Source organism: Camelus dromedarius, chromosome 16, assembly GCF_036321535.1.
Source record: "Camelus dromedarius isolate mCamDro1 chromosome 16, mCamDro1.pat, whole genome shotgun sequence".
In the NCBI taxonomy this organism is placed as follows: domain Eukaryota; kingdom Metazoa; phylum Chordata; class Mammalia; order Artiodactyla; family Camelidae; genus Camelus; species Camelus dromedarius.
This window is the reverse complement of record NC_087451.1, coordinates 13,626,212-13,640,437: the sequence shown is the minus strand read 5'-3', so window position 1 is coordinate 13,640,437 and position 14,226 is coordinate 13,626,212. Positions and strand designations below refer to the sequence as shown.

Sequence of the window (14,226 nt, the reverse complement as noted above, 5' to 3'; positions counted from 1 at the left end):
TAACTCTAGTGTATAGAAAGGACTGGAGGTAGAAACTGAAAACTGAGACACAAGTTAGAAGATTTCTGTAATTCAGATAGGAGATGATGAGGCACTAAACCAAAAGCTAGATCCAGAAGTAAGGAGAGAAGAGCACGGATTCAGGAGTCAACAAAACCTTGTGTATGAAAGAGGGGCCTAGGTACTTGCAAGGCAGAACAGGAAGTGCTGGCTTAGATGACTGGAGGAGAGTTGACAGCTTCATAAGATAAGGTATATGGGTGAATGGGATTGTTTTGGGAACGAGCTTATTTTGGGATATTCTGGTTTGAGATACGTGGATATTTAAGGACACAGAAAGAGACTAGATATAAATATGTGGGGCTCACTGGATTTCCAGAAGTACAAGAAAATGGTATATGCAGAATAAGGAGAGAACAATATTTATAGGGTAGATAACAGAAGAATCTGAGAAGGACATTGAGTCTGAACGATCAGAGAAAAATCAGGAGATGCAGACTACCAGAAGTAGAGACCATTTTATATATAGCACAGATCTATTTTCTAAGAAGCTTACCAGTGTGGGGAAAAAAAAAAAAGCAAAACAAAACAAAACAGAGAGAGCTAAGACTTGAGGAGAAGCAGGAGGGAAGGGGCTATGACAATGTGTATCCATGTTTTAAAAAGATCAGGATATTTGTAAGTGAGAGGGTAAAGAGAAAGACTAAAGGGGCTAACTAGTTGAACAAGTTCCCATAGGCATCTGAGAAGCATGGGTAGAGGAACTCCAGTGGCATTCAATAAACAGTGACATGAATTTTAGTAGATGAAACAGATCAATGGAAGTGGGTCTTGAAGGTACTGCTTATAAAGTAACTGACTGAAACCCTAGATAAACAACGAATTTAAGACAAACTCCAAGTGATAGCATAGCAACAGCACAGTGTATGCTTTAGTTTCTATTAATGCAATTACAGCATCTCTAATTTTAGCTAAAAAAGGAGACATTGTATCAACATTTTATTAGATGTTTTCTCCTCTTTGATCTGTAAGCCAGGTGAATACTATTAATTTGTAGATCCTTCAGAAGCCAGCTCTGAAGGATCTTTAATCAAAAGAGTGTCAAGAAGAATGAGAATAAAACTTAGATTTCTTTCTACATACCAATTAACTTACATACCAATTAACTTTATTGGACTAAAAAGGAAACCTCATTTAAAATGTAGTCAGAGGGTGGGGGGGTGGCCATAGCTCAGTGGTAGATGAGGAGGTCCTGGGTTCAATCCTTTACACACACACACACACACACACACACACACACACACACACACACACACACACACACACACACACACACACACACACAGAGTCAGGAAGCCCTGAAAGGGGAGCTCAATCCATTACAAAAAAAAAAAAGAGACTTGCCTCTGGTTCGCCATCATTTGCTTATGCCCAATTACAATTTTCTGCTATTCCCAAATAAACTCATTTTGCTAGTATAACATCTGGCTCTTTCATTTTTCAAAGTCAAAAGGCCAAAAGATATAGAAATAGAAATTAGGCCTGAGTAGTTTATATTATTAATCATCTGTTTGGGCTTCAGTTTTTAGATTTAATAGCAATTTATTAAAGATAACATTGATCAGCTTATCTGATACTGAGTCCACACTAACAAAATGCACTACATTTAAATTAGGTTTCAAAAGAAAATTTTCAGTAAACAAAAATGACTTATACAAATTAATCCAACTTTTTTTGCAATTATGCTTTCTGATTTATTTGGTCTGGAGTGGAACGAAGGCTTGGCTTTTCTTTCTTTCTTTCTTTCTTTCTTTCTTTCTTTCTTTCTTTCTTTCTTTCTTTCCTTCTTTCTTTCCTTCTTTCCTTCTTTCCTTCTTTCTTTCTTTTCTCTCTCTCTCTCTCTTTCTTTCTTCCTTCCTCTCTCTCTCTTTCTTTTCTTTTTAAGCTTTCTACGTGATTTATGCAGTCAGAATTGTTAACTACTGCCCTAGTGAGGATTATAATGTCACATTTTTGTTTTCATAACATTCTCCAAATGTTGAGTATAGTAAATGATTTCTTACTGAATCTATTACTTGCTCTGGAACTTGCTTTTTAGAAAAAGACTCAGACTTTAATGAGCTTTGGGGTTATTTGCTTCTTTCCTATAAAGATGGAGCACAGCCAGTCGAAAGAATAACTTTCTGAAAAATTAGTCTTCTCCCAGGTCCTGCAGAACCTCACTATCTTCCAGAAAATCACTTTATTCTTGTTTTAGATGTTCTTGAGTTTAAATAATGTCTGCATAACCATCAAATGGTTGACAGGCAACTTCCTTTTAAATTTATATTCACTTTTCTATTCCACTTATATTAAGTTTCTGTCCTATTAATTTCTTGAAAAAAATCTGTAGTAATATATTTAAAGAAAGATTAATTCTCCTTAATCTCACTTGAGCAGATAATTTTATTCAAGTTTTCCTCTGAGTCTGGCATTTGACAGAATTTCAAGGACAAATATTTGAATTGTATTTGAAATGTTTTAATGGGTTTGGAAATCTTATATGGAATCTAGATGTTTCTGAAGAAAATCTACATGAAATTGTTCTTACAGTATTTCCTATTCTGAAAAGCTTAGTCCATAGGTTGACTCTACAGGTATCACTGGCAAGAGAACAGGATGATAAAAAATGGCAGGCATTAAACCTTTCAGGTTGAGTTTTACAGTAATTTAGCAATAGAATGACTGGACTAGTTTATCAGAGGCTGCAATGTTTGCCCTCAAAGACTGTAGAGTGTACCATCTGCTTTTAACATGGCACAGTGAATGCTACCATTAGACTTGGAGAATACAGGATTTTCTTCACTTCTTTTTCAATGTTCCAAACTAGTGTCTGTTTTCTCACTGCCTCTGGTTTTCTTTTCTATTCTAGGAACCTACTGCTCTTAGTGGCCAACACTGTCTGAAACTCACCACTACTCAGGTTCTTTTTCCTTCTTCCTTATTGGCCCTGTTTTTCTAGTCACTGCTTTAACCCTTCGTGGCTTTCAGTAAAATTGTCAACATTTACAGTTAACTAATCTTATCACTAGTACCTTCCTTCTATATGTTGAAAAACCAATAATGGTCATATATTGTAGTCACTGGATCTTTTTGACTTTGTTATTTTCAGTTGCTCTGGGAAATTTTTTTGCCTAAACATCTTGGTGTGTTTTCCCTGACTTCTGGGTCTGGAACTATTAGAAACTATCCTAGAAGCCTGTTTTCAGAAAGATACGTCTCTGGAGAGGTCAAGTTTCATCTATGGTGAAAAATATCCATACTTTCTCTGAGTCAATGATTCCTTAAAAGGGCTACATGGCACTTTAATGTAAGATAATTCTATTTTGAGAATTTTATGATTCCTTCTAAGTTAAGTTATATGAATGGTTTATGATGTTCCAAAATAAGGGCTCACTGTCTTCTCTATCAGTGATAATATTACTTCTTTTTAGATCTTATACAGATGTATACTATAAGTATTAGTGATCTAAAACAACTAATAGCTATGCCAATTTTATATTTCATTAGTCTACAATGCTGGTTTTGGATAAATGAAAAGGCAATATGAAGTAATGTAAAAAGTAATGAGGTAGGAATCAAGAGACCTGAGCTCCAGAGATCTAGATCAGGTAATACAGTAATTGCCTAATACAACTTCGGGCAATTAAAAAAAAAAACCTAAGGGACCTCAGAAGCATCATTTGTAAATTTAGAGAAGAGAGGCATTTAAAGTGTTTTCTAGCTCTAAAGTTACATGCAACTAAACAGTAAAATCTGTGCTGTTCCCTCACAGCTCTCAAACAGGAGGAAAGACAAATGTATATACCACAAAGAGGACAAATAAAATATTTCACCATTACTCCTATTTACATCTTTTTAAACTTTTCATTTTTGTTTCCTAAAATTTGGGGGGGGGGTAGTTAGTTTAGTTTAGTTTTGTTTAATTTTAATGGAGGTAAGGGGACTGAACCCAGGACCTCATGCATGCTAAGCAAGCACTCTACCGCTGAGTTATACCCTCCTCCCTCCCATTTACATTTTTACAAAAGGAGATTTCATACAGCAGAAAAACACTTGGCTCATAAAGAGGGAACAAGATGAGCAAGACCCCACGAGCAGATCAAGTATTCAAGCTCAAGTGAATCACAGCAAATTGGAAGTAAACCACTTCTGAGAAAGGACTGCTTATTCTTCCTGCTTCCTTGCTCTCTTTGCAGTTAGGCATGCTGCTGTCTAGAAGACACAGTCTGCCCTCACAGACAATCAGTAATTCACACAAGCAAATATGCCATTTTGTGGAGAGAAAACATGAACTAAAGCTAACCGATGTCTTAGGCAGGTGGACTAAGCCCAGAATAAGATAAAATTAGCCAACATGTTAGGAACAACAATTTATTTTTTTAAGCAAGGCTTTTGTCAAAGTTGTCATACATACTGGAAAGGTAAGTTTAGATCACTGATTACCTGCCAGACATAGGGCTGAGTGCTTCACATATACATCAGCTCATCTAATCTTCATAATAACCCTATTGAAGTAGGTATTACGATTAATCTTGTTGTTCATATAAGGAAACTGAGTTAGAGAAAGGATAAGTAACTGGTTCAAGGTCATATATCAAACAGCAGGACCAGGACTCCAACACAGGGAGTGCAAGCTTACTACTATTATCCTATACTGGTTTCTCATATTATTAGCTAATACTTATTGAGTACTTACTATGTGCCTGACACTTAACGTGTGTCAACTCCTTTAATCCTCATAATACCTATGAGGGAGGTTACTGTTATTATTCTCATTTTACAAAGGGAAAACAAAGCCCAGAATGCCATTTTAAAAAAAAAAGTTATTTGCATTTAAAAGAAAGTTACTCTTTATTGAGTAAAGAACTCTTTTTTAATTAACACACATCTTCAGAAAGGACTGCTGTTACTCCATTTACATTTTTCTCCTTCTAATTAAACAGGTCGCCATTAGTCTCTAATACCTTTCCCTGCAAATGAACTGACACTCTCTTCCCAGGTTTCTCAGTTAACCAGATTTTAAAGTCTGCATTTGACAGGCACATACTAGACAATAACATAAAGTGCCAGAGTGAGGAGGGGAAGATGGCCCTGAAGTATAGATTCCCTCTCTCTACATTTCTCCCTTACCATCCTCAACTAATTCTTTTAATGTACAGGAGGGTTACAGTAGCAGGCAAGAACAAACTCAGTCCATGTTTTTAGCAGTGCACTTCTATTTATAAGAGATGAACTGCTAAGAGCAAGACCTGATTCTATCATGTTCCTATAGGAAACAGAAAGTAATCTTTCAAATACAAAACTACGTTATTCTCTGAGAGTCTACAGCCTCTTAAGACATTAATAACCATTCATTCTACGGCCAAACTACGAATATAAAAACTAAAAGGTGTTTCAAAATAGACTGTGACACTGACTTTACCCCAGGGTTCTCAATTTCTACCTCTGTGAACCATCATTATCTACCTACAAGATCTCTGAGGTCATTTGCCTACTTTTATTCCTGCAGTGACACCAAAGTCTACCATTTCCAGTTAACATATTTTATGTGTGAAAACACACTACTAAACTCTGCAAAAGGGGGAAACAACCAGGTAGAATAATGAGGTAGATAATGTAAACAGTTTACTAACATTCTGATAAACGATGACAGAAAAGGACACATAGGAAAAATATGGATCAAATTATTAGAATTCTGGTTAGTGATTATTTGGCAACTGACAATGAGTCTGTATACCACCCATCTCTCCAGGAATGGAGGAACTGATGCCTGGAAGTGCTCTTCTCAGTTTCATAGTTCCAAAAAAGATTCCTTCTTTGTTTTAAATAAAGCTCTAGAATATTCACTAATGAGAATCTAACTCTTCGTTAAGAACAATGGCAGATTATCATTTAGAAATTGAGTTCTAATGTTAGTTCTGAAATTAACTTTCTTGAACAGGAAATCAACACTTCTTACCCAAGGGCCTTCAACTTTTTGATGGAAAAGGTGAACAAATGAAGGATAATGTAAGTGATGTGATTGAGACACCACTGGCATTAAATCGGTCCTTAGGTTTGACTCCAGAACTTCCACCCTGAGCAAGATATTCAGGTAGCCTTTAAACTCAGCCTAGGTTCCACACAGGGCCCACATTTGGGTATAATACCACCCTTCTCACAGGGATATTGTGAGAATAATATGAGATATATAAGGTGCATATACATGCACCCCTATGCCCAGTATTACCTTCCTCACAGAGTTGTTGCAAGGGAGGAAATTCATGTGGAAATTCTTTATCTGGGTTGGGGCATTTTATTACTGGTCAGTAGTCTAACAAAGTCTGATGGAGTCTATGAAAAATGTAGATAAACAGGAATCTTACTCACATATTTGACATACTCTTTCCACTGCTGCCACCACTGCATGGAGATGATAAACCAATTGTGTCCTGGCTGCAGGCCATACCTGCTCTCTCGTTCTAACCATCCTCTGTACACACAAGAGAAATTCAGCATATCAAAAGGTAGGTAAAACAGATGACCACACACCCACAAATTATCATTAGAAATTTTTCAAAGGAAAAACATAAAACAGATATACTCAGAAACAGTGTAGGAAAAGTGGCTGCCAGGAGCTGGAGGAAAAAAAAAAGGTTAGGAAAAGGGTACAAACTTTCATTATAAGATATATAAGGTCTTTAAATCTGATGTGGTGACAGAGTTGATAACACTGTCTTGTATAACTGAAATCTGCTAAGAGACTAGAACTTAAATGCTTCTCACCACCCTCTTCGCCCCGAAAAGGTGAATAAATACGTGAGGTGACTGTGATGGATGTGCTAATTAATTCAATGAGGGGAACCCTTTCACAATGTATACATATATCAAGCAATAACACTGTACACTTAAAAATCTGTTAATCCAATCCCCTGGTTAGCAAGTTTACTCTAACAAAAATACTTTCATTATATAACTATTTCTGAGAAACAGAGTGCTGTGGTAATGATTACATTAAAATGGGACATGCTATTACTTAGTAACAATGTATTTCAGGTGTCAGAGATTTCAACTATGATGAAAAAGACACAGATTGAAACTATAAACTTACCTAATAATTTGTCCCTCCTCTTCTGGAGTAGCTGGTCTTAAACCCAGAACTATATGACACACCTAGAGATAAAAATGGTAAATTTAACTTCACTGATTGGTGTCAGATGATAGACTATAGACTATTTCACATTCTCTATATGAAATCCACTTTCTAGATGGGAGCTGGAATTAGCAATAGCTCTCAACTGAATGAATTATCAATGATTCACTTTAGCAAATTTGAACTTTAAACTTAAATTTTTCTTTCTTTAAACAAACCATCTCAATGGAGGCCGATTTCCAAATTTCTATGTGAGATAGAAAAAAAGAGAGAGAGAGAGATAAAGGAAGAAAGGAAGTAAGCAAGCAAGTACCACTTTGCAGAATATTTCATTAATATTACATATTTTAATATATCTCATGCAGAGAATATTTTCTTTCCTGAAATCTGAAGATTGGGGAGAAAGGTAAAGGGGAGACGAAAAGGATATAGGAGATGAAGCATAAAGGTGGCATTTCAATTTGAACAGCTATAAGAAAAACATTATTGCCACTAAGGCTAATTATGCTTTTTAAGGCTCATTTTCTCAATTTATTTGGCTTCTCTAAATATCATCACAAAAGATGTGATTTCCCCCCCCAATATTTTAACCTGAAACTTTTCAAAAATACAGAAAAGTTGAAAGAATTTTATACTGAACACTGATACCCATTACCTAATTCTAACATTAACATTTTATTATACTTAATCTATCCATCCCTCAATTCATCCATTAATCCATCTTAATTTTTGCATGCATTTCAACGTAAATTACAGATATTAGCACAGCTCTCTGTAAATATATCAGCATGCCTGTTTACAGTTTTGTTTAACTTTTAAGTTAAAATTTACCTGACAATGAAATACATAAGTTAGGTTTTTGAGATTCATCCATGTATCAGTAGTTCATTCTTTTTTATTGTTCAATGACATTCCATTGTTTGAATATACTATCTTTTGTTTTATCCATTCTCCTACTGATAAATACTTGGGCTTTGGATATCTTTTTTTGCAAGCAAACATTTTTTAAAGTGCAAATATAATACACATGCTTAAACGTGAACAAATCTTAAGCGTACAGTTCAGTGACTTTTCACAAAGTACACACACCTATGTAACCTACATCCAGTCAAGAAACAGAACATTGTTGTTCCACTTTGGGTTCTTCCCAGATACTACTGCACTCCTTTGATGTATTCACCATCCTAAATTCTACCACCATGGATTGGTTTTGTTTGCTTTTGAAATTTTTGGTCCAGTATTTTTTACTCAACGTTATGTAAGATTCATCCACTTGTGTTGAATGTAGCATTAGTGTATTTATTTTTATTGCTTTAAAGTATACCATTTGTATGCATGTGCCTCCACTTACGTTTATGTATTTATTTATTGTTGATAGGTGTTTGGGTCATTTTCTGTTTGGGGTTATAACAAACAGTGATTATGAGAATTTGCTGCATGTCTTTTGGTGCTCAGATATACAAGTTTCTGATGGGCACACACATGGGTTAGACTTGCTGGGTAATAGGGTATACATATGTTAAACTTTCATTTAAAAAAGCCCATTTCCAAAGTATTTGTAAGAATTTATATCCCCACCGGCAATGTGTACGAGTTCCCGTTGCTTCTTGTCTTCACTAATGCTTCATATCACTTAACAACTAACTATTCTAGTGACGTCTAATGGTATTCCAAGTGTGGTTTTAATACGTATTTCCATTATTACTAAAGAGGTTAGCCCCTTTTCATAGCTATTTGGATATTCTCTTTTATGAAGCACCTGTTCAAGTTTTTTGCACATTTTAATATTAAGGTTCTGCCTTTTTCTCATTGGTTTTTGTTCTTTATATGCCCTAGATACAAGTCTTTTGTTGGAAACAGGTATAGCAAATATATTCTCCCATTGTATGGCTTATCTTTTCACTTTCTTAATGGTATCTCTTGATAAAAAGAATTCTTAATTTTACTGAAGTCCAACTTAAAATTCTTCTTTTATGTTTAGTGCTGTGTCCTGTTTAAGAACACTTTGCCACTTCAAAGTCATTAAAATACCTCTTACACTATTTTCTAGATGCTTTATTTATTTTGAGGGGAGGATTAGGTTTATTTATTTATTTTAATGGAGGTACTGGGAATTGAACCCAGGACCTCATGCATGCTAAGCACACATTCCACCTGAGCTATACCTTCCCCTAGACACTTAATTTTTTGTTTCAAATTTATTAGATTTATAATCTATCTAAAACTACTTTTCATGTATGGTACAGGGTAGGAATAATGACACACATGTTCCCCATATGAATACTAATTGACCCAGTACCATTTATTGGAAAGGCCATCCCATCTCATCTGCAATGCAATGTTATAAATCAAGTGATCACGTCTATGTAGGTCTGTTTAATTCAATATTGTTCCACTGGTCTATATGTTTAGCGTTATGCAGTTATCACATAGTCTTTATATTGTTTTATAATAAGTCCTTTAGCATTCTTCTTTAATATCATCTTGGCTATTGTTGGCCCTTCACATTTCTCTATGTATTTAGAATCAGTTTATCAAGTTCTACAAAAACAACAAAAACAACAATTAACATTTTGGGATTTTGACTGTGAGTAAACAAATCTTTAAATCAATTGAAGGGGAACTAACATCTGTTGAGCCCTCCAATCCATAAATATGGATTATCTCCCCTATACTGTTTTTTTTAATCACTGCTGTAACAAATTATCACACATTTTGCAGCTTAAAACAACACAAACTTATTATTTTATAGTTCTGTAGGTCAAGTCAGGAACAGGTATCACTAGGCTAAAAATCAAGATGTCAGCAGGGCTGTGTTCCCTTCTGTAGGTCAAAGGAAGAATACATTTCCTTGTCTTTTCCAGCTACTAGAGTTCACCCACGTTCCTTTGCCCATGGCCCCTTGCTCCATCTTCAAAGCCGACAACTTTGCACCTTTCTAACCCTTCTTCCAACATGATCTCTTTCTCTGTGACTACAGCTGGGAAAGATTTTCCACTTTTAAGAACTCCTGTTATTAGACTGGGCCCATGTAGATAATCCAGGCTAATCTACCTGTCTCAGAGTCCTTAACCTGATATGTCAGCAAAATCCCCTTTGCCATGTAAAATAACATATTCACAGGTTCCAGGATTAAAGCGTGGACATGGGTGGGGGGCAGGGTGCACTATTCTGTTTACCAAACTGTTCAACATTTGATACTTTCTGACAAATGTACAAGATAGAAGATCTCACTCATGTTTAGCATGCTTCCTCTGCAAAATATTGGGCACTGAGATTATTAAAAAGGATTGAAAATAATGATATTACCACAGGAATGGTTTCCTAACTTTACTGACACTTACTTATGTTATACTTAAATACCCAAAACAGCTAGCCAAGAGTGGGATCTTGGCAAGTTAAATAAAAGCATAATTCAAGCTTTTATCACTGAATTTACCAGCTAACTCTATTTTAAGAAACAGATAGAAAATAAAACAACTTAGAATAACAGTCTGCTTACTTACATATTAAGTGAACATAAAGTTTTAAAACCATGTCCAAATACAGGATAAAGTGAGCATCGTAAAATGTAATGTTAAAATTTAGTATCTGCAAATCTCGAACTCCCAATTTATAAACAAGTTCATGCTGTATAGCACAGGGAACTATATTCAATATCTTGTAGTAACTTATGGTGAAAAATATGAAAATGGATATATGTATGTTCATATTTGACTGAAGCATTATGCTGTACACCAGAAATTGATACAACATTGTAAACTGACTATATTTCAATAAAAAATATATTTGCATATATCCCAAAAATTGGATCGATACCCAATGAAAAAGATCTTTCAGTTTTTCATAAAAACCTGGAAACACTGACACACAAAAGCAAATCTCAAGCATGTTTGTTTATAAATTAGTCATAGAAAAATAGTGCCACCGCAAGTCCCTGATAAGCATGAGAAAACAGGAAAGGCAAGATACAAATTCAAAATGCTTTGCTATGTAAGAGCTACAAGATGACTCAGATACAAACTTAAGTGGTCAAAATGTTTATACAATGAATGACGACTTAAAGTAATTGAGTATATTATTTTAAATGAGATAAAAATAGCTACTCAATTTTCATATTACCAAGCAAGTCATTTCGGTTTATAGTAGTGATTTATATTATTTTTATATGTATTTATATTTTACAAAGCCATCAACTTAAATCCCGGCTGATAACTGATAGTGGAGCAACTGATTTAAATGGATATCACAGGCTTATCAGATGTCATATGCTTTAAATATACATTAATTAGTTATCAGCTGTCAGGAAGAGTTCAGTTTCCATTTATTCTAACATAGCTTTGTTGCAGACAGATTACTCTTTATTTACAATGGAGGATCATGATAGATATAAAGATACCAAACCTTACTGATCTTCATAGGGGTGCTTTTATAAGAAAAGGAAAATAAAATAAGGAAAACCTAAAATACTACTATTTTTTTTTCCAGTGTTCTAACAGTTTTATCTTTATTTATTTATTTATTTTTAAATTGAGTTCTAGTCAGTTTAAAATGCCATCTCAATTTATGGTGTAGAGCAGTTTTTTAGTCATACATGAATATATATTCATTTTCACATTCCTTTTCACCGTGAGCTACTACAAGATCTTCAATATATTTCTCTGTGCTACACAGTATAAACTTGTTTATCTATTCTGTATATACCTGTCAGTATCTATAAATCTCGAACTCTCAGTCTGTCCCTACCCACCCCTTTCCCCCCTGTAAAATACTATTACTAAATCAACTTATATATTTATGAAGAACTATGAAAAATGGGAAACTATAAGTTGTTTCTTAAAATTGGAGCAAAGAGAATGACTTTAACTGGGAAAAACAGTTAAAACCTGGCAAGCTCTATGACTTCATATTCACCCTTGGCAGCTTTTCTTTTCTCCTTTCTCCTCCTATGTTTTTTGGACCTTCTAAAGAATTAAAAAAAAAAAAAAAGAAAGAAGGGAAGAAAATTAAGAAATAGCCTTGCATCTAAGATAATCTCCTGACTGGAAAGACTGTATCCTTTGTGAAAAGTTTACAGCTGCCGACTTATGATCCGAGTCTCTGTTCACACTGCCTTACTTGTTAGAAAGGGTCTTTAGAAAAGACAACAGTGAAGAAAAATAGCAAATTGTAATGGCTTTTACATTTTAAATTATTTTCTATGTGTCTACATTCTGCTCTATCATGAGTTATAAGATAAACATAATCAGCTATACTCTACTTTCCTATCTCTCACATCGTGACTCTGAGAAGCACGCATGCTCTAACTTACCATCATACAGGTTACTGTAGTTCTTTTGATAATATATGGTTTTGTAGCCTAGTTGTAACAACTACTACATAATGGAAAAGATGTAGAACTACTGGTACCACTGCCCTCAGTACCTGTCATTTACCTTAAACATACCTGGAAAAGTAGATTCAAAAACTCATTGGCAAGAACATTTTTCACACTCCAGATCTGATAGTCTTCTAGAGTAAGATGGCCCATCTGAAGGAGAAACAGTATTTAAAAAGATCTTATATCTTCATTTTCTTACAGCATTTGAATAAAATCTGGTTTATTAAACTATAAAGGTCATTTGTCTGAAAGAAAACTAACAATTTAACGTAGATCCTATGTGTTCATTTGAAAAGCAGGCCAGCAAGAATAAGTTTAAAAGTAACCAAATTCTGTTGAAGTAGTCAAGGGTAATGCGGACAATTTATCACCAAAAAATCTCTCTCATCCAGTAAGACCTGAAAAATAACTCACAACATCTTCTGGTTCAAGGTGAAAGTTAATAACAGAACCCACAAAAGGTCCTGGGTAGAGAAAATAGACTATTTACTAATTTTGAAAGCATTTTTTCTAACTCTCTGGATTATGTCCTTTGATCCTAACAATTTTCTAAGATCTTCTTTAAAACATCTGGCAATATTATTAGACTTCCTAGAGATTTAAAAGAACTAAGTATATATAATAAGTGAGTATCTATATTACATTTCTTCAAAATAAAATTTAACATTACTTTCATAAGTTGAGTATAGCAATATTTTTTTTGGTTCAAAGTGTACCAAAAATTACATTCACATATGGAAGACAGTATTTCTTGTCAGGCAAAAATATAACCAAATGCTTCTTACTTCACATTTCCAACAATCACCTTAACAATCCTAGATGAATAACAATGTTTTTTAGCTTTTATTATTTAATTATATTTGTATTATCTAATGATTTATTATTTAATGATATAATTTAACATTTATTATTAATGACATTGATGTATTCATTCAATATATAATAATCATTTATGGTAAGAAAAGATTTTAAAGCACTGTGATTGTAACTATTGGCTTTCATGATACAACTTCAAGTATATTAATACCAATCTAAAGGTACAAAATAATGGGTAACATTGTCACAATCTAGTCACCAGTGAATACGGGTAATAGGTTTGGTTGAAAGGTCCAAATTCTAAATTGTTACCATTTCATTATTATGGTTACATGGAGATGGAGCAGCTAAATGATCTTTTTTTTAACGTTCGAAAGCACAGCCATAAGTAGAAACTCGATCTTACATAAAAATAGACAGCAATGATACCTCCATACTTCTCAAACACCCAGAAAAAAGGCGCTGGAAATTGTATCTCTACATAAGGCAGTTTCTAACAGAAACTTTCCCATGTTTCTGTTTTCGTGTATACCAAATAGAAATGGATACCTTAGTTTTGGGCAGAAAGGTAAATGAAGATGATTATCTGAATTACCAAAGCTCAAGCCTTGTAAAACTCATTTCTATTATTTATTTCTATTGAGTGTCAGTTAATAAGACTATGATGATTTCTTCTGGATTCGTGATTGAAGAAAAAAAATGTTACTTATTTTTCTAAGCCTGTATAACTATACCATGGTCTATATCCTACTGTCTGCTACTTGGTATATGTCAATGTTTGAATAGAAAGGCTCAAATTAACTCAAATGTGTCTCACATATATGGATTATCTTCAGTTTCACAGGGACACGCAGAC

At 34.2% G+C, this 14,226-nt stretch overlaps 1 protein-coding gene across 2 annotated transcripts in view; it reads right to left on the bottom strand.

The window, feature by feature from the left end:
• The window catches only part of USP32 (ubiquitin specific peptidase 32), a 166,706-nt gene that overhangs the window by 40,985 nt on the left and 111,495 nt on the right, over window positions 1–14,226 (bottom strand). For both annotated transcript variants that reach the window (XM_064494998.1, XM_064494999.1), the window contains exons 10-12: window positions 12,621–12,704; window positions 7,133–7,194; window positions 6,412–6,514 (exon numbers count right to left, since the gene is read on the bottom strand). In XM_064494998.1, the coding sequence (XP_064351068.1) occupies window positions 6,412–6,514; window positions 7,133–7,194; window positions 12,621–12,704 (249 nt within the window). The remainder of the gene's footprint in view (window positions 1–6,411; window positions 6,515–7,132; window positions 7,195–12,620; window positions 12,705–14,226) is intronic.